The sequence below is a fragment of the Cladophialophora psammophila genome (genome assembly GCF_000585535.1).
Source record: "Cladophialophora psammophila CBS 110553 chromosome Unknown aczJe-supercont1.13, whole genome shotgun sequence".
Classification (NCBI taxonomy): Eukaryota; Fungi; Ascomycota; class Eurotiomycetes; order Chaetothyriales; family Herpotrichiellaceae; genus Cladophialophora; species Cladophialophora psammophila.
In genome coordinates, this window is record NW_006912934.1 from 279,606 (window position 1) to 299,109 (window position 19,504).

General features: G+C 53.9%; 9 protein-coding genes across 9 annotated transcripts; 6 read left to right on the plus strand and 3 right to left on the minus strand.

Annotated features, from left to right (window-relative positions):
- Positions 1 to 27: 27 nt before the first annotated feature.
- On the plus strand, positions 28 to 1,371 carry A1O5_08208 (hippurate hydrolase; the record flags this gene model as incomplete). Its single annotated transcript, XM_007748792.1, has 1 exon — positions 28 to 1,371. One exon carries the CDS (start codon positions 28 to 30, stop codon positions 1,369 to 1,371), a length of 1,344 nt encoding a protein of 447 aa, XP_007746982.1.
- Positions 1,372 to 2,054: 683 nt separating this feature from the next.
- A1O5_08209 (uncharacterized protein) lies at positions 2,055 to 3,158 on the plus strand (the record flags this gene model as incomplete). Its single annotated transcript, XM_007748793.1, has 1 exon — positions 2,055 to 3,158. The coding sequence occupies one exon, from the start codon at positions 2,055 to 2,057 to the stop codon at positions 3,156 to 3,158; it is 1,104 nt and encodes a 367-aa protein (XP_007746983.1).
- A 225-nt stretch (positions 3,159 to 3,383) lies between these two features.
- A1O5_08210 (L-iditol 2-dehydrogenase) lies at positions 3,384 to 4,559 on the minus strand (the record flags this gene model as incomplete). The annotated part of the gene is made up of 1 exon (XM_007748794.1): positions 3,384 to 4,559. The coding sequence occupies one exon, from the start codon at positions 4,557 to 4,559 to the stop codon at positions 3,384 to 3,386; it is 1,176 nt and encodes a 391-aa protein (XP_007746984.1).
- A 913-nt stretch (positions 4,560 to 5,472) lies between these two features.
- Positions 5,473 to 10,404, plus strand: A1O5_08211 (uncharacterized protein; the record flags this gene model as incomplete). Its single annotated transcript, XM_007748795.1, has 2 exons — positions 5,473 to 6,562; positions 6,611 to 10,404. 2 exons carry the CDS (start codon positions 5,473 to 5,475, stop codon positions 10,402 to 10,404), a joined length of 4,884 nt encoding a protein of 1,627 aa, XP_007746985.1.
- Positions 10,405 to 10,964: 560 nt separating this feature from the next.
- A1O5_08212 (uncharacterized protein) lies at positions 10,965 to 11,522 on the plus strand (the record flags this gene model as incomplete). Its single annotated transcript, XM_007748796.1, has 1 exon — positions 10,965 to 11,522. One exon carries the CDS (start codon positions 10,965 to 10,967, stop codon positions 11,520 to 11,522), a length of 558 nt encoding a protein of 185 aa, XP_007746986.1.
- Positions 11,523 to 12,502: 980 nt separating this feature from the next.
- Positions 12,503 to 13,378, minus strand: A1O5_08213 (uncharacterized protein; the record flags this gene model as incomplete). The annotated part of the gene is made up of 4 exons (XM_007748797.1): positions 12,503 to 12,608; positions 12,709 to 12,961; positions 13,122 to 13,305; positions 13,343 to 13,378. 4 exons carry the CDS (start codon positions 13,376 to 13,378, stop codon positions 12,503 to 12,505), a joined length of 579 nt encoding a protein of 192 aa, XP_007746987.1.
- A 1,258-nt stretch (positions 13,379 to 14,636) lies between these two features.
- Positions 14,637 to 16,226, plus strand: A1O5_08214 (uncharacterized protein; the record flags this gene model as incomplete). The annotated part of the gene is made up of 1 exon (XM_007748798.1): positions 14,637 to 16,226. The coding sequence occupies one exon, from the start codon at positions 14,637 to 14,639 to the stop codon at positions 16,224 to 16,226; it is 1,590 nt and encodes a 529-aa protein (XP_007746988.1).
- A 283-nt stretch (positions 16,227 to 16,509) lies between these two features.
- On the minus strand, positions 16,510 to 17,670 carry A1O5_08215 (uncharacterized protein; the record flags this gene model as incomplete). The annotated part of the gene is made up of 1 exon (XM_007748799.1): positions 16,510 to 17,670. One exon carries the CDS (start codon positions 17,668 to 17,670, stop codon positions 16,510 to 16,512), a length of 1,161 nt encoding a protein of 386 aa, XP_007746989.1.
- Positions 17,671 to 18,792: 1,122 nt separating this feature from the next.
- A1O5_08216 (uncharacterized protein) lies at positions 18,793 to 19,205 on the plus strand (the record flags this gene model as incomplete). Its single annotated transcript, XM_007748800.1, has 2 exons — positions 18,793 to 19,102; positions 19,174 to 19,205. The coding sequence occupies 2 exons, from the start codon at positions 18,793 to 18,795 to the stop codon at positions 19,203 to 19,205; spliced, it is 342 nt and encodes a 113-aa protein (XP_007746990.1).
- Positions 19,206 to 19,504: the final 299 nt, after the last annotated feature.

Consider the following 19,504-nt stretch of genomic DNA (forward strand, 5'->3'; position numbering starts at 1 on the left):
CTTACCTCTGCAAGCACACGTCCGGTCATGGGTGAATCAATGGCTCTCAGATCTTCCTCCTCTTTCGCCTCCATTGTCGAGAAATACCGCCCTGATCTGACTCGGTATCAAGAGCTTTACAAACATTGCCATGCCAACGGAGAACTCTCTACGCAAGAGAAAGAAACGGCCTCTTTGATCACCCAGCATCTCAAGAAACTCTCAGACGACCTTGACATACGCACCGGGATAGGCGGGCACGGCCAGATCGCCATCTTGAAGAATGGTCCCGGCAAGACGATTCTCTTACGGGCTGATATCGACGCCCTTCCTGTCCAGGAGAAGACTGGTCTACCATACGCCAGTACGAAGACGATGCGTGACACGGACGGGATCATCAAGCCCGTCATGCACGCTTGCGGGCATGATTTCCACATCACGTCTTTGTTGGCCGCCGCAGAGACACTCATCGCCGCCCGGTCTACCTGGTCTGGGACCATCGTCTTCCTCTTCCAGCCTGCCGAAGAAAGAGGGTGTGGCGCCCGCGCGATGGTAGATGACGGGCTCTACTCCGCCGACAGACACGCCTGTCCTATTCCTGACGTTGTACTCGGTCAACACGTGTTTCCTCTCCAGGCGGGCAAGACGGCCACACGGGCAGGACCAGTCATGTCGGCGGCAGACAGTTTCAAGGTGACAATCTACGGGAGTGGCGGGCACGGCAGCATGCCCCATCGCACAATCGACCCCGTCGTCATCGCGTCGCATATTGTCGTGCGCTTACAGACAATCCGCTCTCGGGAAGTGCCCCCCGACGAGACCGCCGTGGTCACCGTGGGCGCATTGCAAGCGGGGAGTACCGAGAACGTCATCTCCGACGAAGCCGTGCTGAAGATCAACATCCGCAGCGTGAGCGTGGAATGGCGCGAACGGGTCCTCGCCTCAGTCAAGAGAATCATCAAAGCCGAGTGTCTGGCGGGCGATTGTCCCAAGGAACCTCTCATCGAACCGACTTCTTCGTTTCCCCTAACCATCAACGACGCCGAGGTGGCAGGCGAAATCAACAAGTCTTTCACCGCGTACTTTGGCGAGGACAATCATGACCCGAACCTCAAGAACGTGCTAGGGAGTGAAGATTTCGGCATCCTGGGATCCAGCATTGGAAAACCGTACTGCTTCTGGTTCTTTGGCGGGCATGACGCGGGCATGTATGATGAGATGGTCAAGAAGGGCGAGGAGCACAAGATCCCCGTCAACCATAGTCCGTTTTTTGCGCCAGTTGTGCAGCCGACTTTGACGATTGGGGTTGATGCGTTGGTCGTGGCGGCATTGACCTACGTGGGCAAGAAGGTAACGACGACAACGAACCATTTGGATGCATGCACTGGATAGCTGAAACTAACTCCTACGTGAGGATGCTTTGTTGAGCCTTGTCCGGCATGGAGCCAGACTTGCTAAGCGACGGTCGGGCCCATGGCACATTTTGATATGCAAGGCAAGAGGCTTCCTCTACAAGTCCGCTGTATTCGTCGGACTCTCTGGATCCTTTTCTAATGCCTGTGCTCTTTCTTTCATCCCTAAACCCTCCCTTGCCCTTTGCCTTACCTAGCCAATGAAGTATGTAACTTCTCCAAACAAGTCACCGCTCGTCGCCATTCACGGCATTTGGGCATTTGGCATTTGTAATCAGGGCAAGGCTCTATACGGTTATGAGGCACGGCACGCGAGCCTTTCCCTCGAGAGCGACATCGGCATTTGCTTTTCTCTCCTCAGCGGAGAATGCCCGACCACAACACACAAACATGCCACAACACGCCTCCTTGAACCGCCATCCATCTCCCAGGATTGAGATTGATATATATCCCGATCTTGAGAAGTTCTTTCCCTTTTTCTGATCTCTCGCTTCGATTTGTGGAACAGATGCGACACCTCGTGGGATCTACATGAGACTCACGGCCAGAGCGGTCCACAGACTGACAACCACCGCCAAAATCTTCGCGCAATCCCGGCCGAATACTATTGCTCGACTAGGACCCGGCAATACATCACAGCAAGTATCAGCATCGACGACCACCATGTCTTCTTCTTCCGGTCCGCTCAAACTTGCCATCCTCGACGACTACGCCTCCATCGCGCTGTCTCACTTCCAACCCCTACAGGGGCAAGTTCAAATCGACACATTCCCGAGCACGCTCAATGCACGGATTCCCGACGAGCACGCCAAACTGGTCGAGAGGCTGAAACCGTACACGATCATCTCGTCCATGCGCGAACGCACGCTCTTTTCGCGCTCCGTGCTCGAGCAGCTCCCAAACCTGAAACTGCTTCTCACCACGGCGATGAAGAACGCGGCCATCGATCTGGCGGCGTGCAAGGATCTGGGCATCACGGTTGTGGGCACGACCCCCAAACCGAACGCCGTCAAGGGCTATGATGCGACCAACGAGATCACATGGGCGCTGATCCTGGGGTTCGCAAAGGATGTCGTCCACGGCGACACCGTCATCAAGAACTCGTCGCCATCGACGTCTTCGCGGGTGGAAGACCCCAACGCCGCGTCCGGCGGCTGGCAGACGCACCTGACGGCCGGGCTGGCGGGCAAGACGCTCGGGCTGCTCGGTCTCGGCAAGCTGGGCACGCAGTGCGCCGTGACAGGCATGCTGGGGTTCGGGATGAAAGTGCTCGCCTGGTCAAGCTCATTGACGCAAGAAAAGGCCGACGAAGCCGCATCCTCACGCGGTCTTCCAGCGGGCAGTTTCCGCGTCGCATCGTCCAAGGCCGACCTCTTCGCACAGGCCGACGTGCTGAGCGTGCACTACGTCCTTTCCGAACGCAGCAGGGGCATCGTCGGCGCCCAAGAGCTGGCAGCGATGAAAAAGTCCGCTTTCTTGGTGAACACGTCGCGCGGACCGCTCGTCGACGAGACCGCGCTCGTCGAAGCCCTCGAAAAGGGCAGCATTCGAGGTGTCGCGCTCGATGTCTTCGAGACGGAGCCTCTCCCTAAGGACACGCCCTGGCGGAGGAGCGGCTATTGGGGCCACAACGGGAGGAGTCGCGTCCTGCTCAGTCCGCATATGGGCTATGTCGAGGAGGAGACCATGCATAGCTGGTACGAGCAGCAGGGTCGGGCTCTTGCGAGCTGGATCAAGGGTGAGGATCTCAAGGGCGTCATGCAGTAGTTGGTCACGAAGTGAATTGAGTCGAGGGAGAATTTTGGGACCAGGTAGGCATCATATATAGAGGACACGGGCGCCCGGTGAGATGGGAACAAAGCAACTTATGCTACAGTCTATCGAAGAGCATATGCTCCATCACAGCACCCCTGCCCATCTACCAGTATTTCAATGCGGTTGACATGCCATATGCGTTATATCTCCGGTCTCTCCTTTCCAGCCTCCCCCAACTCATAAGCTATCGTCGTTCTTGATCTGGACCTTGATGGCTCCGCTCTTTGGATCACTCGCCGTCTGGAAGGCGGCCACTGCATCACTCATGTTGAACCGATGCGTGACCAATTTCTCCAGAGAAATCACACCGCTTTCCACCAGCCTGATCGCTTTTGGCCACGTATTGCTGTACCGATATTGATACTGGAGGTCGATCTCTTGCGTGGACAGCCTCATGAAGGGGATCATCATCTCGTTCTTGCCGACGCCGATCACGAAGACTTTGCCGCCGAACTTGACCGACCAGATTGCCGAGTTGACGCTCGATTCAACGCCGGTGCATTCCATCGCCACACGAGGTCGAATACCTCCCATTGCGGAGACGATTTGCTCGGCACATTGTTCCGCAGATACCCCCATGGGGACCTGGAATGTCGTGACTCGTGGCACCAGGGATTTTGCAAATTTTAACCGTCCGGCATCGATGTCGGTGATCAGGAGGGGACATGCACCCGCAGCCGCACAGCACAACAACGTAACCAAACCAATCGGTCCAGCACCACATACCAGCACGGGGTCTCCCAGCCTAACGCCAGCGCGATCCATCCCTGCCAACGCCACAGAAAGAGGTTCCAGCAGGCTGCCATTCTCATAGCTCATGTTCCCGATCTTGTGACACCACACGGCGGGGTGTTTGACGTATCTCCTCAATAAGCCGTCAATGGGCGGCGTGGAGAGAAACTCCACGTTCTCACACCCATTGTACCTTCCCGTCAAGCACGGCTCGCATTTAAAACATGGAATATTCGGCTCAATGGCCACTCTATCACCAGGTTTCAAATTTGTCACACTAGGATGGACGGATAGTATGATGCCTGCAGATTCATGGCCCAGAATGTGGTTGTCCGTGACAATCATGGGACCTATACACCCTGCGTGCCAGAAGTGGACATCTGAGCCGCATATCCCTGTGCTTTTGATGCCAATGTAGACTTCTCCTTCTCTTAGGTCTTTCCCGTCTTGGACTTCTGCAAGGGTTGGGGACGTTTCGGCCACCCAAAGGTCATGTTTCGGGTTTGTGAAGACGCCAATGTTGGATTTTGTGGGTTGGATCTCCGAGGAGTCTTTGATTGAGGTAGAGGTATCATTCACGACGCCGGCAGTCTTACCAACATGGCCGTTAGAGGTCGACATCGCAGGCAGGACTATCTTGAGTATCCAAGAAAGAAAAATGGACAATGAGGGGTACGAGAGAAGGAGGTTTGATTCGACCGGTTCCAGCACTTCACGGAGGAGTGGTCCTCCGAAAGACACCGCCGACGCGGGTTTGTACAGGTAGGTTATATACTCGGAACTCTCTGTCGGACACGCTCATCGCACAGAGAATTGTTATGGAGCAACTTACAAGTACCGCTCGCGCTACCTTTTGGTTATTATCCCGGCCGCTCAAACCCCACTGACGTCGGCGCTTTCTTGGGTGTGACCGCCGCGAGATTTCCTCTTCTGGCATTTCCCCCACTATAGTGGTGGCGGCGCTTCGGTTGCTTTCGGGCCATGTTCGTTCCGAGAAGACAGATCAAGTCAACCGTGTTCTCAGGAGAGCCTCGCTGGGTCGACTCTGGGGGAAGCATGGATTGGTGCCGAGTACTGGGTATCGAGAATGCATTTTCAGGTTCCAAGATTGTTTTCGGTTCTTTCGAGGGTGGACAGCCACGTGATCTCATGTGACCTCACCTGGGGAGTGAAGGAGGCTTGGTGTATTTTGAATGTTTGCACAGCCTCACCAACTCCAGCTGCTCCAGCCAACTCCAGCCCTTGTCCAGCCCAAGCCTCAGCACACTTCCACATGACCATTTTATCGTCCTCGACTGTGCCGCCATGTGGAGATGCAACAAAACTCGTCCTAATCTCAACTCCCATCCTACTTACGCCTTGGTCGTCCCATAGTTGACTGCATAGGGCCTTGACAATGTTCCAGATTTGGCGCCCGTTTAGCAGACGGAAGAACCGAACCAACGACATCGCGCTAGGCTGACGAGGACGACTGCCTATGCTCCAGCAGCTTGCACTGTACAATTATTACGACTGATTTGCCGTACTATGCAACATGTCAGCAGACGACTATCATGTAGGGTGGATCTCTGCACTTCCATTGGAGGAGGCTGCCGCCCTGGACATGCTTGATGAGAGGCATGGCCCTATCCAACAACCAAGCTACGATCCCAATAACTATATCTTGGGCCGAATAGGTCCACATAATGTGGTCATCGCATGTCTACCTCAAGGAGTCATTGGTCCTGTATCGGCAGCTTCTGTAGCAATACCGATGCGCGGCACCTTCCCCTCTCTTCAGTTCATCCTTCTCGTCGGAGTCGGTGGTGGCGTCCCCACAACACAGCATGACATTCGTTTGGGAGATGTCGTGGTGAGCCGTCCAACCGGGCAATTCGGCGGCGTGGTCCAATACGATTTTGGGAAAACCCTCCATCAAGGACGCTTCGTCCGAACTGGCTCACTCAATCGTCCTCCCGACGTGTTGTTGAGTGCGGTATCCAGCCTAGAGGCCGAGCACCGCAGCCAGGGAGGTTCCCAGATTAGTGCCATTCTCGAGGATGTTGTTCGGAGGAACCCACGCCGGTGGAAGGCTTGCATTTATCCAAGCATGGATAAAGATGAATTGTTTGTACCCTCATACGCCCACCAAAGCTCAGAAAGCGGACTCTGCGAAGCTTGTGACCGCGGTAACCTTGTCGATCGGCCACTGCGCACCGAAACGTACCCGGTCATACATTATGGCTTGATTGCATCAGGTAGCCAAGTCATCCGAGATGCGATTATGAGGGAGCGTTTGAGTGCAGAATTGGACGTTCTGTGCTTTGAGATGGAGGCTGCTGGTTTGATGAACTACTTTGACTGCTTGGTTATTCGAGGTATTTGTGACTACTCGGATTCACACAAAAACAAGCAATGGCAGGAGTATGCAGCTGCCACCGCCGCTGCTTATGCGAAAGAGCTCTTATTGATTATCCACCCGGTGCCTTCCCTCCGAACAGCCATGGCCGACAGGACTCGTAGCAGCAGTGAGGGCGACAATACTCAATCTAGCCAAGGGCTCTCCTTTCAAGAAGGTTCAGCCTCTACTTCCAACACCGGGCCCCTGTCCGCGAAAGGGTATTCTTCAGCCGCAGCCGAATCAGGTAAGCGTTCCGTCTCCAAGGTAGTACCTTGCTAATGGTTTTGGAAAGAATGTCTCAAGTCGCTGTGGTTTAGGGAAATGGGCGGTCGCAGAGACAACATCGATCGTGCGGCTGAGGGAACCTGCTCCTGGCTGACAGAACACTCGGATTATCAGAAATGGGCTGCACAGAATCACGGTCTACTTTGGATAACAGGCTCCCCCGGTGCCGGGAAATCAGTCCTTCTTGACACGCTGGTAAGCGCGGTCGAAAAGCAAAGAGATGAGAGCGTTATTGTGGCTTCATTTTTCATCCACGGGCGTGGCACAGAGATGCAGAAATCCCCGGCCGGGCTATATCGATCTATTCTGCATCAGATACTGACAAAAGCGAAGATTCTACTGACCGAGTTAGCAAACAGTTTCGTGTTGAAGGAACAAAACCAGGGGAAATATGGACATGCTTGGACGTGGCATGAAAAAGGATTGTTCGACTTCCTCAATACTCGAGCAAAACAATATACTAGGCACTCTATCAAAATTTTCATAGATGCCTTGGACGAATGCGGCGAAGAGACGGCAAGAAAGCTCTCATCGGAACTTTGGAGCCTGACGACTCCAACTCTGGAGGGTCGTTCATCAATAAGCGTATGCATAACTTGCCGCCACTATCCTGTTATGGACCTATTTGGTGCCCCTGAGATCTGCGTCGAAAATCAGAATTCGGACGACATTTCTAGATTTGTGCAAGGTGGTCTCGCGTTGGTCTTCAACAACCCGCGTTCGCGTAAAGATCTTGAATACGCAATCTTGCACAAGGCAGCTGGGAATTTTTTGTGGACGGCTCTCATCCTCGAACAAGCAAAGCGCAAAGGGCGCCGTGGCTATGGCTTGGAAAAAATATGCAGGGAAATTCAAAATAGCTCTCCAGAGCTTGGACAAATATACAAGGAAGCATTGGTGAAAATACCGCCAGAGGATAGGACGGACGCACTGCGTCTTTTCCAGTGGGTATGCCTGACCGAGGAGCCGCTTTCCCTGAACCAGCTGCGGTATGCGCTGGCCTTTGACCCGTTGGCACCACCGAGAACTCTCGCCGCGTGGACGAATCCAGAAACATTCCCGGAGACAGACGACCAGATGAAAAGGTTGATCAAAGCTCTATCCGGTGGCCTTATCGAGGTTGTTGAAGGAAGCTACATCGTTCAATGCATTCATCAGTCCGTCAAGGACTACTTTCTGCAGCGAGGCCTTCAGGATCTCGAGCAATCTATCGGCCAAGAGCGATCACGTTCCGGACTTGACTCCGCGCTATCACAAGCCCATGAGCTCATTTTCAGATGCTGCATGCATTACATCCTCGCCGACGAAATACTTCGGCTCTCTGTGGAGGAACCACGAAATTCAACAACTGAATATCCCCTCCTTCAGTATGTTGTGTCCAGGTGGCCCTTGCATCTGAAGAAAGCCGACCTCGATGGCAGATTACAGCGAGGCCTTGTGACATACCTCCAATGGCCCGCTCGAACTCGTTTGAAGCAATGGCTTTTACTTTGCTCCCTGGATTTGCGTGCTTGTGCTCTTCGACCGGAAGCACATTTACTGCACGTGGCCGGTTATTATGATCTATGTCACGTCATAGATGCCGTGGCTGACAACGAAGCACATGGGACTATTGATCCTAGAGATACCGAGGGATGCACTCCTCTTATCTGGGCGGCAAAGAATGGACATGCCGAAGCGGTGAGCTCCTTCATCAGGCACGGCGCCGATGTCAACGCTTTTGATTCCGAACGGCGTTCGTCATTGTGGTGGGCTTCGGGCTACAGTCACCTGCAGGTGGCGGAGATCTTAATCAAACACGGAGCAGATCTCAATTTGCAAGATCAACTCGGCCGTACAGCATTGTTCTCGGCTTCGGCAAGAGCTGACGAAGTTTCGGTCGATTTCCTCCTATCCAAAGGCGCAAATCCCAACATACGAAACAAGCAAGGAAGGTCAACACTCTCCTTTATTGGTGATTGGGTTCTAGGACAGTCTTACAGAATTATCCGAAAGCTGCTTGAAAATGGCGCACAACCAAGCAGGAGGTTGTCTGAAGATCAGTCCCTACTAGAATGGGCGACGCTCCACGACTTAACTGACATCATCGACCTTATGCTGAAACTTGATCAATTCGCACATGATGGTAGCCGACGAGCGCTAGCGTTGTTGCACGCCTTGCATCGGAGAAGTTTCTCAGTCGCCCTCAAATTTGCAAATGCCGGGATCAGCCCGCAGAAGTTCACAGAGACCACCGGCGAAACCCCCATCGCCTACGTCCTTTCGGTGAATTGCCAATCCATTGCCGAAGTACTGCTTCAGAAGAAGAATTGTGACCCCAATGGTCGAGGTTCAAGGGGAATTACCCCTCTCATTGCCACTGCTCAACGGGGACTTGTGGATATGATGAGGTCTTTGATCAACCTAGGTGCCGAAGTGGATACTGTGGAATTTGAAGGCCGCACGGCTTTATCATTTGCAGCGGAGAGTGGATATTTAGACGGTGTCCGCCTGCTCATCGAAAAGCATGCCGACCTAAATTTGAGTGACAAAAAGGGAAAGACACCACTGATGTGGGCAGCTGAACACGGGCACGCTCGTATGGTCGACCTACTCCTTGAAAAGGGCGCAGACCCTAAATCTCAAGACTCATTACGACAATCAGCATTGTTCTGGGCAGCCAGAGGTAACAACGTCGATGTGATGAAACAGTTGATGAAGAGCGGCGTGGGTCAAGAGCACCGGAACTCACTGGGTCAGACTGCCCTCTGGTTGGCTATTATGCATCGAAAGCTAGATGCTGCAGGATCTCTACTCGCCGCTGGCGCAAACCCCAACGCAACCGATTTGGAGGGCAAGAGTCCACTTCTATGGGCAGTGTCTGCTGCTTATTTCGTTGGGGTCGAACTTCTTCTCGAACAAGGCGCGGATGCTAATCTAAAGGACTATAAGCAGCAAACGGCGCTTCTTGTGGCCACGGCCAACGGCAACATGGAGCTAGTAAGGCTCCTGCTTAAACACCATGCGAACCCTGACGTGGAGGATTTGGACGGATATACACCATTACTGCTTGCGGTCAAGAAAGGTTTGGCAGAAGCAGTGTCGGTTCTCTGCACACCTACCCAATTAAATCGCGGAGATCATAATGGGCGTACTCCGCTTCTATCAGCCGTCATGAACGGAAACGAAACAATTGCGCAGTGTCTGTTGGACCAAGGAGCTGATGTCGATTGCCAAGGTTATCGAGGGAGAAGTCCACTGTCCTTTGCTTGCGAATACGGATACGAAAGTCTAGTGGGGGTCTTGCTGGAATACCAGGTCAATATCAACATGCAGGACCAGAATGGTTGTACTGCCGTCTGGTGGGCAGCGGCTTACGGCAGAACCACCATTCTAAAGGTCTTACTTGAGAAGGGTGCCGATTTGGACATTCCCTGCAAGTCGGGCGAATGCCCTTTATCGAAAACCGTGAGCAACGGCAATGTCGATGCAGCTCGTCTTCTTTTGCAGCACCTGTCGGCTGCTCATCCTGATCCTGAATTCGGCTCCAGGCTGCTGGGATTGGCAACAGACCACTGTGACTCATCGATGGTCTCGTTATTGATCGAAGAAGGGGTCAACTGTGCTTATACCCTCCCTTCTGGCCGAACGCTGTTGTCATGGGCAGCGAAGAATGGTTGCCTGAATGTGCTGAAGGCATTGAACACACGAGGGGTCGATCTCGAGTCTCCCTGTGATCAGCAAGGGCTTACAGCCCTTGATTTAGCCTACAAGCGGGGCCACAAGAGCGTGATCGAGTTCTTGATGGCACACTCGCAATGACCAGATATATATATAATCTTTCCGTTGGTTTAGCCTGGTGGTTCATGTTGCCGTCAGTCAATTGTCGTCGTTACCTTCTGCCATATCCTCGGCAACCCTTTGGTTTGTTTCTGTATATAGCCACTTCAAATCTCACAGACTCAGGTAATAGTATATAAAGCAGAATAGTCCAACAGTAAAGAGGAGATGCAAAGGCGTGGGATACATGAACTGTCGAGCCTCAGCCTGATGGATGCGAGAAGTGGGCAGGGGTGCCAAGGAGGCACGTGCTGGTTAGGACATGCATCGAGGTAGGTGGTCCAGGGACGGCGCATTCGCTACATACTCGGCACAAGAAGCAAGAAACCTTTTCCCATGAGCCGATACTTTCTGGGCCTTTTCCATTCTTCTAATAGCATTCTCTAATACCGTGTACGTCCGATCTCACTTAACCAAAATTCCCACCTAAAGCGTTTGCTGGGCGTTTTTACACCGAAGCCTTGCCCCACCATAGCGAACTATTTACGATTACCATGTCGACACTCATTGTGCACGCACAGTTTGAAATGTCGTGCGTCACCATGTCAACGGAAAAGAACTATGAGGGGCCCTGCTTTTTGACTCTGGGACTCACTTCAAAGCTGCAAGGGGCGATATTGATCAACTCAACAAAGCCCATCGTGTCGTGGCGGGACTACAACCATTCTCTCCCCGCAGGCCTTCCCAGACTCACTCTTCGAGACACTCAGGGTAATGTCGCCTTCTCTTTCGCCTTGGATGTATTCTACGCAGAGCAGGTTGACCTCCGGATGAAAAACACCGACGACGACAGGCTCTGGTTCCATTTCAAATTCCTCCACCCGCACCAGCACTTCAGTTTCAGATACGACTTCAACGGCGTCGGCGACTACATCAGCGCTCTTGCCCTGAGCACGATATGGCCTTCGCGCACCTATCACCTCGAGGTCGGCGAGCCGTATCAACCTGGAGCAGAAGACAAGCTGCAGCGGGGTAGCTGTCAGGCTGGGGAGAGAGTGCAGGTGACCACAGTGCCCATCGAGCTGATCACGCCCAGCTCAATGTCGAAGATCCAGTTCCGATTCCCGAGCATTCGGGGAGGCTTGTCTTTCTCATCCTAATGCATGTCATGGTCCCCTTCCCCAGAGTTTACTTGGTTCTCTCTCGCTGGCTTATCCTTCTCCATGAGAGGGAGGTGGAAATGTATGTCTTAGTCAAGAACAAAGGGCCTCAGGAGTGGGCCTCGTTGCATTAGAGCTTTCACGGTCACTCAAGTGCGGACCAGTCAATGGAGGCGAGATTTGGTGTCTTCCGCTTCCCCGTGCGATATGGTGTTTCTTTTGCCAGCCACCGACACCAATCCTGGGCGCCCAAAGAACAAACAAGTTCGGTCATGCCAAGGGGCGATGCTGCTGCAAAGATTCGTGACGTCACGAGGTGTCGAGCCTCACTAGTCGAAAGACGATGGAAGTGGAAGCAAGAGAAAAGAAATGGACGGTGAGCGAGCCCTGACCCTGGTGACATGGTTGAAATAACTGACTGGTACCGTTACCGCAAAGGAGAAACGACAACTAGGGGAGACTCACCCTTCGTTGAGTTCTCCCGTGCGCAAGGTCTCGAGGAATATGAGGGACACGTGCGAGTTTTACGCCACTGGACCAACCATCGCTTCTCTCCTACAACAACCTTTATACGAAGGAGAAAGAGACAACAATCCCCACCTTGTTCGCTGTCACTCGACCTAGGCATATATCAAAAGCTTTAGGTTAGCCAAATAGCCGTTCGCAGGTCAAAGGGCCCCCCCTAATAGAATGAATAAGGCTGCGATTCACGTGACTTGACCCTACAGCTACATACGGAGTATTATATTATCCCCTTTTCCTTCCCAGCCGTGTCTGGAAAAACTCAAAATTGTCCCTTCACACTGTCTGTCCTCTCAAAACTGCAAGACTGGCAAAAGGGTGCCACACAAAAAAGGGAGGCTGCATCACATATTCAAACTGTCTCGAGCAACTAACTTCAGTCCTCCCTCTCTCTCACCCCATGCATTCTTCGCAAACGGGGCCATGCCATTAAAAGCAACCTTTCATCTTTCCCGCTCTCATGACGGAATTGATGGATTGTTATCATCGAGCCCTGGTACATTTTCGGAGGTGATGCTGTCGATCTTCTTGTACGGCGGCTCGATCGTCCAGATGAGGTCGAATCTGGGTTTCGAACCAGTTAGAAAGCAAAGTAAACGCACTCAGGCCGTGTTCCTGGGAATTAAAGGGAGGGAAGAGGAAGTTTGAGATTCTTCTTTCTCACCGAGAGCCCGGATAATCGGGCACATCCTCGACTCCTATGGCCTTGGCGACCTTCTCCAATGTGTCGTGTTCCCAGCAGATGAGGACGTTTCCCTTGCCGACAAAGTCGCCTTTACCTTTGATGTAATCGTGAACGGCGTCCGCCACCTTGTCGACGTCGTCCCGGTCGATGGTGGAGTTGAAGGGGACGCCATACGGCTTGAGGGACTCTGCCAGCGGCGTCACCGTCAAGTACGGGCGGGTCTCTTTGTCATCTGCCGCGCCGAGTTGAAAGAGTCATTTTCTCAGTGTAACAGAAGCAAGCAACCAAGCCCTCAGCCTCGTCCTAATTTGGAAGGGTAGAGGAAGCATCAGGCTGGGGATGGATGAATGGATGGACTGATCGGCTGGGATAAATCACATCACGCTACGTACGTTTGTGGGGTTTCTGGGCGATGATGTACCCGATGTCATACTGGCTGCTGCGACCGAAGACCTGCACGAGGCCCTGGGCGCGGTCGATCCCTTGGGCAGAGAGACCTGGCCCGTCTTCGCCGTCGGGCTGCTTTGGAGGTTTCTCGCCATGTCGGATGAGGTAAAGGATCGGGGAATCGTGAGGCTGGAACGGACTGTGAGTTTAGAGGCTTCCCACTGACGCAGCAGCTGTCTAAAGGCTTGGGATTCATTACCATTGTGGTCCTGAGGAAGACAGTTCGTTTTCTTAACTCTCTTTTTTTTCTTCAAAAATTCGGACAAGGAAAGGTCGGTCGAGAGATCTTTCTAGTGACACTTTTGTTCTTTAGGAAAATGAGCACACGACAACAGCTCAATTTATAGCTCGTTTCCATCGACCGTGGAATCCGGGGGATGCCGTAAGCATCCACCCCCGAGGTCACACGCTGCTGCATGCGATACGGGAGCTGATGCTGACTGGGAATCCAGAGACGTGCACCTTCAGCTGGGCAATCTCGCGTGCCTCGCTCGTGTTGCCATAGACATGATTCGCCGCGTAGGTGTAAATGGCTGAGAATCTGCTGCGGTGTTACGAAGCCCTCTCCAGGCGCCAGTTCAGCCGCACGGTCGAAAATGGGGCTTTGGCTGGGCAAATGCTGCTTAGCAACTGAAAGCAACAGTCCTGGTGGCCTTTCACATGACAGTTCACGTATTCATTTGTAGCCCTCGGTCCCTCCGTTCGTACGTTGAGCCTTTAGCCTTTCAAACACAGCACTGGTCTGGCGGTGCCGGTGTCGTGGTCAAATGTATTGTGGGTGCGCCACAGCTGCCAAGAGCTGCCTGCGCAGACTTCACCTCCATCAACTAAATTGCCATCCATTGCGAAGACTTGAATCTGGAATTAATTCATCAATTAGACTACAATTCCGGGTGACCCAGCATCCTAGCACCACGAAGAAACGGATCCCGTACCAAGCTTCCGGGGAGCCGATACAAGCAAAATGCTTGACGTCCACAGTCCCACAGACCCGCCGCGAACCTCAAAACACTCAAGCCGCGGGCTACAAGCTTCACGCCTAGAGCCGTCCTCGCCATCTGGCACCCACGAGCACAATGCCGAATACTACCTTGCCCTTTGGGGTTGTCAGCTTGGAGGATCGCCCCAGATAGCACTTCCTGGTGGTCCTTCCAACGGCAGCCCAATGGCAGCTGTTGGCCCTATCTGCAGAGTTTTTCACAGGCGAATCGAAGACGGTCTGGAAGTGATACGCCGTGGGATTAGCAAGATTGGGCAGGTGGATGCGGCACAAACACCCATTACAACCCCCGCCGGAACGTGGCATGGGAAATGCCACTCAGTGACAAGATAAATACGACCGCAGTGGCCATGGCGACGGGCCTCTTCCCCCGCAATCTCAATCCCAAATCTCACGCGACTCCTCTGTGGCGGTCACCTTCTTCCTTCCTCGCTCAAGAGAGACCAAAGGAGCGTGCCAAATGACCATCGACGAGGAGAAGGGGTTCCCGCCCACGACGGCCATACCCAGCAAGGCCTTTGACGGCGAGAAGGGCTTCGACACCATATCCGGCCCGGCGTCAGACGAGTCCCAGCTGTACAACAACACTGTCGTTCACCAAGACAATGGCATCCTCTCCAAGCTGCGCCGGCTCGAAGCCCGCATGGACGAGAAATTGGGCGTCGAGAGCGAGGCCATTGACCGCAAGCGTGCCGAGGACAAGAAACCCGTGCCCTGGCATGAGCAGCTCACCATGGCCCTCCTGTGGGCCAGCGGGACCATGAACACGTCCTGCTTTGCCACGGGCTTTTTGGGGTGGGAATTCGGATTGAGTCTCAAGCAATCTATCCCCATCTACATCTTGGCCTCTGTCCTGGGAGGAGCCGTCACTGGCTACTGCGCAACGTTCGGTGCTGCAACGGGGCTGAGGCAGATCAGTGTCTCGCGATACAGCTTCGGATGGTGGCCGAACAAGATTATTGCCGCGCTGAACACGGTCCAACAGATCGGCTGGGCCGCTGTGTCGTGCATCACGGGTGGATTGGCTCTCAACGCCGTGGCCGACGGGCACGTTTCTCTGGCTGTGGGAATCGTCATTCTCGCCATTGTGGCCCTGGCCATCTCCTTTGTCGGGCTCAACGCCATCCTGGTCTACGAGCGCTACGCCTGGCTCATCTTCTTCGTCATCTTCATGATCATCTTCGGCGAGACGGGCAGATACGCCGACAACACGACCCCGTCGTCGCTGCACGGCGCCACACTCTCGGGAACCGCCCTCTCGCTCGTCGCCATCGTCTACGGCTCCTCCGCCTCCTGGTGCACCATGGCGTCCGACTACTACGTGCACTACCCTGCCACAGTGTCGCGGGTCAAGGTCTTCCTGATGACGACGTTTGGCATCAGCATCCCGACGTCGATCGGCATGGTCGCGGGCGCAGTGGTGGCCTCGGCCCTCAACAACAAGCCCACGTGGCAGGACGCGTACGAGAACCAGGGATTGGGCTTCCTGATCCAGGACATGCTGCACCCGCGCGGGTTCGCCAAGTTCCTGCTCGTGCTGCTCGTGCTGTCTGGCATCAACACGAACGTCATCTCCATCTACTCAGCCGCGATTTCGTGCCAGCAGTTCGCGCGCCCCTTTGCCCGCGTGCCGCGCTTCATCTGGACCTTTGCGTGCTTCGCCGCCATCCTGGCCCTCGCGCTCGGCGGCCGCGAGAAACTCAACACTTACTTGGTCAACTTCCTCTCCCTTTTGGGATACTGGTGCACCTCGTACTTTGTGATCTTGTTCTCCGAACACGTCTTCTTCCGCCGCCGCAATTTCGCAAACTACGACCTCGACGCATGGAACGACCCTTCTAGGTTACCCCATGGCATCGCCGCCTTCACGGCCTTCGGATTGGGGATCGTTGCATGGTGCATGGGCATGGTTGAGACATGGTACACGGGGCCCCTGGGCAAGTTGATCGGTGATTATGGTGGCGATGTCGCCAACGAGTTTGCCTTTGTGGTCACGGCGGTCGTGTACACCCCGGCGAGGTATCTGGAGCTGAAGTACTTTGGACGATAGACGCGCACAATTTTTCCCGCGGAAATCAATCAATCAGCTCACAAAGGAGAGGACGGCAGAGCACCGAACGTGCTAGCTTGCATTCCTTCCCCGCCCCCCCAAAGAGCACACAGTTATATGATAAAAATGGACAATATCACGTCGCTGCCATTCGCAGTAATGTCTTCTTACTCGCTATGTCAAAGTATTGCATACAGATGCGGAACCCGCGTCGGCCTCGTGAACGCCCGATTGATCCCCACGTTCGCACTATTGACCACATATCGACGCCCTCAGAATTGACTCAAGCAGGCCAAACTCCATATTCCCATGCCTCAGCCTCAGAAATCAGACTGTCGGCCAGCCCTGAGCCTGCCGCCCAGTTGACCATTTTAGTGAAGCCCACGGTCGACCAATAGCTGAAACAGGTGCCCTTGGGAATGAAGGCCAGATCGCCAAAGATCAATTGTACTGTTTCACCATCGATTTCGAGGTGCAGTTGACCCTCTGTGACTTGGAACGCCTGGTCGACATTGAACTGGAGCTGCGACTGCTTGTTGTTCGGCTTGATGGCGATGCTGGCGACGCTGAGCTCGTTGTTGGTCTGATTGCCAGACGCGAGCTGGGCGACGACCTGGCCAGAGCTCCGATGGAGGTATTTGGGACCGCGGTTGCTGGAGACAAAGTAGGCTTTTGTGGGATCATCCGGCAAAGCTTGGTCGGCGACATGCCAGGTGTCTAAGCCATCGGCAGTAGTGCCATTTGTCCAGTCGAGATTGATGGTGTTGAAGGGTTCGGGGACAATGTTGTACTGAGGCATCAGGCCCAGAACTTTGGTCACATTGAGCTGCGAGGCATCTTGTGGGTCGAAGGGGGCGGTGGAGTTGTAAGGAAGACCAGCAGCGGCAAAGAACCGATCAATTCCCCCAGGAGCCATCCCTAGGGTGAGCTGAAAGTCGAGATCATTGGGACGATAGGTATGGTTGTTGCCAGGGGCGAGGAAGACAAAGTCATTGGCACGCAATTCACGACCGGTATCGGCATTGTGGAAGACTTGCACACTGCCCTTGAGGGTGTAGAACGCCTCGATCTCTTTGTGATAATGGATGAGGTTGAGAGGTGCTGGGCCTGAGTTCACTCCGACAAGCGAAAAGGCGCCTGAAGACGTGGTGTTGGGGACCAGAGTGCGGATAATCAAGCCCCCGAAATCCACAGCGTGGCCCTGCAGATTTGGCAGCACATAGGGTTGAGGCGTTCCGGGCGCCGCGTCCACCAATAAGCCACGGGATGCGGGTGTAGGCGTTGCCGTCGCAGCTGCAGCCGCGGAGCTCAGAATGGCGCCGAGCGAGGCAGCCACTTGAAGAGAGGGTGTTGCAAGCATCCTGTCGGGCTGTGGATCAGAAGAGTGTGTGGAAGAGAAGAGCAAGCTGTGAAGGACAGTCTGGAGGAAGTTGGCGGGAAACATGGTGGTCGAAGAGGAAAGGTCCTAGGCTCAAGTCGCCAGTGACATGGAAGGTTGGAGCGTGACTTGGGTTCGGGACGCAGTTGCAGTGAATAACAAACACAATAAATACAAAGCACTGTACGGAGCAGCGAGTACTGCCTGCGCTGTTTGCTGTCAGCAGCTCAGGTCTCAGGTTAGCAACTAGTAGTCAGTAGTAAGCTGAGGTGGGGAGCGGGATTCAGCCCTAGGCCTGATTCTTCTTAATGAGGCACAGCTCGAATGATGTTGTAGAGGACTCGTAGCGAACGGACGCCGGGTCCTCGCATTGTTCACTGAGGAAGGTGCTCCCTACAGAATACAGGTAACTGGAAGACCTGTATGGGTACTCACAATGCATGTCGTTGACTGGATCATGTCCGTACCTACCTTACTCCTAGGTGCCTCTAGTGTGAGCATTGAACAGAAAGAACTACGGAGTACGGGGACGAGTGATAGAGGAAAATGACGAGAGGGGGAGCAGAGAGCATTGCAATGGTTGTTGTACATGCATGGAAGTCACAGAAGTGAGAGGTGAGTGAGGGTTGCACTGAGAGTGAACCGCGATGAATGATGGCGAGTGCCCAGCATTGATTGCCAAGCGCCAGGGGAAGAGACAGAGGAATCCTCCGTCCCAAGTACCTCGTACCTCGTCCTTTGCTGGTCCCTCCTATGTACAAGCTGCTACAGTACTGCTGCTCGTGGCTCGTGTCTCGAATTTCCCCAGAATTTCGGTTTCGCAAAAGTGTCCACAACTAATTCGTTACCAAGTCGCAGCCACTTTCTACTTCCTCTAAGTCACTCACTCACTCCCTCACTCCCTCACCCACGACTCGCGCGACTTCAATTGACCCTCTTTGGTCCTGGATCTGCTCTCCTCGTCGCTTCTGTTGCAACCAGTACAGCCCGTACCGTATTCTCGCATTTTCGACCCGTCTCCCTAGTGGTGGTGCCATACACTTACAACCATGGTATGAAATCCTCTTTCTCCTTTCCCACAGGACGAGGTCAACACTCGTCTAATGACCTACTTTGCGCACTTACTTTTGTCAAACTGAGAAACCGACTGACGGTCTCTTCCAGGCTTCAGCGAGACCAGCATCTCCCATGACCTCAGGCCCTGAGTCAGGCCCCGATTCAACCCCATCTACCCAGAAAGCCAGCGGATCCTCTTCTATTGCACGCGCCGGCTCCCCTCCGGGCGGTCCTCGATCGGCTATCCGTCGTCGTGCGGCCGCCGATCACAAAGAGTCAGTCAAGAACGCCAGACCAACCTCGACACGTGCGGCAGGCGCGGGTGGTTCCTCAGGGACCATGTTGAGATTATATACCGATGAGAGCCCTGGGTTGAAGGTGGATCCAATGGTTGTCATGTTCTTGAGCTTGGGCTTTATTTTCAGCGTTGTGGCATTGCACCGTAAGTCCACGCCAGCATGCACCGGGTCTACGGCCTCCTACGAGGCATGTCAATGCTAATTGTGTCGACAGTCATTGCAAAGATCACAAAGCGATTCTCATGAATGTATTAGAACAGCGGCTGACGACGGTGTTCGGACGGAGAGATAAAAGCATTGGGTCACTGGTATCTTCGATGTATAATATCCCATTCAAGCATGAAGAAGGCAGAGAATCGTTCAACACCGGGACACTAGGACTTGCTTTGTCTGTGACAACAGAGCCATCTGTTTCCCTTCTCCGGATACCAGCTTGGGAAGAAGAAGCTGATACAATGCGTTTTTCTGCTTTGGTTGCTACGCCTCGCCCTTGTCCTTGAACCCCCTTTGTCTTTGAATGAGAGCCAGCGACATTCTCCAGGACT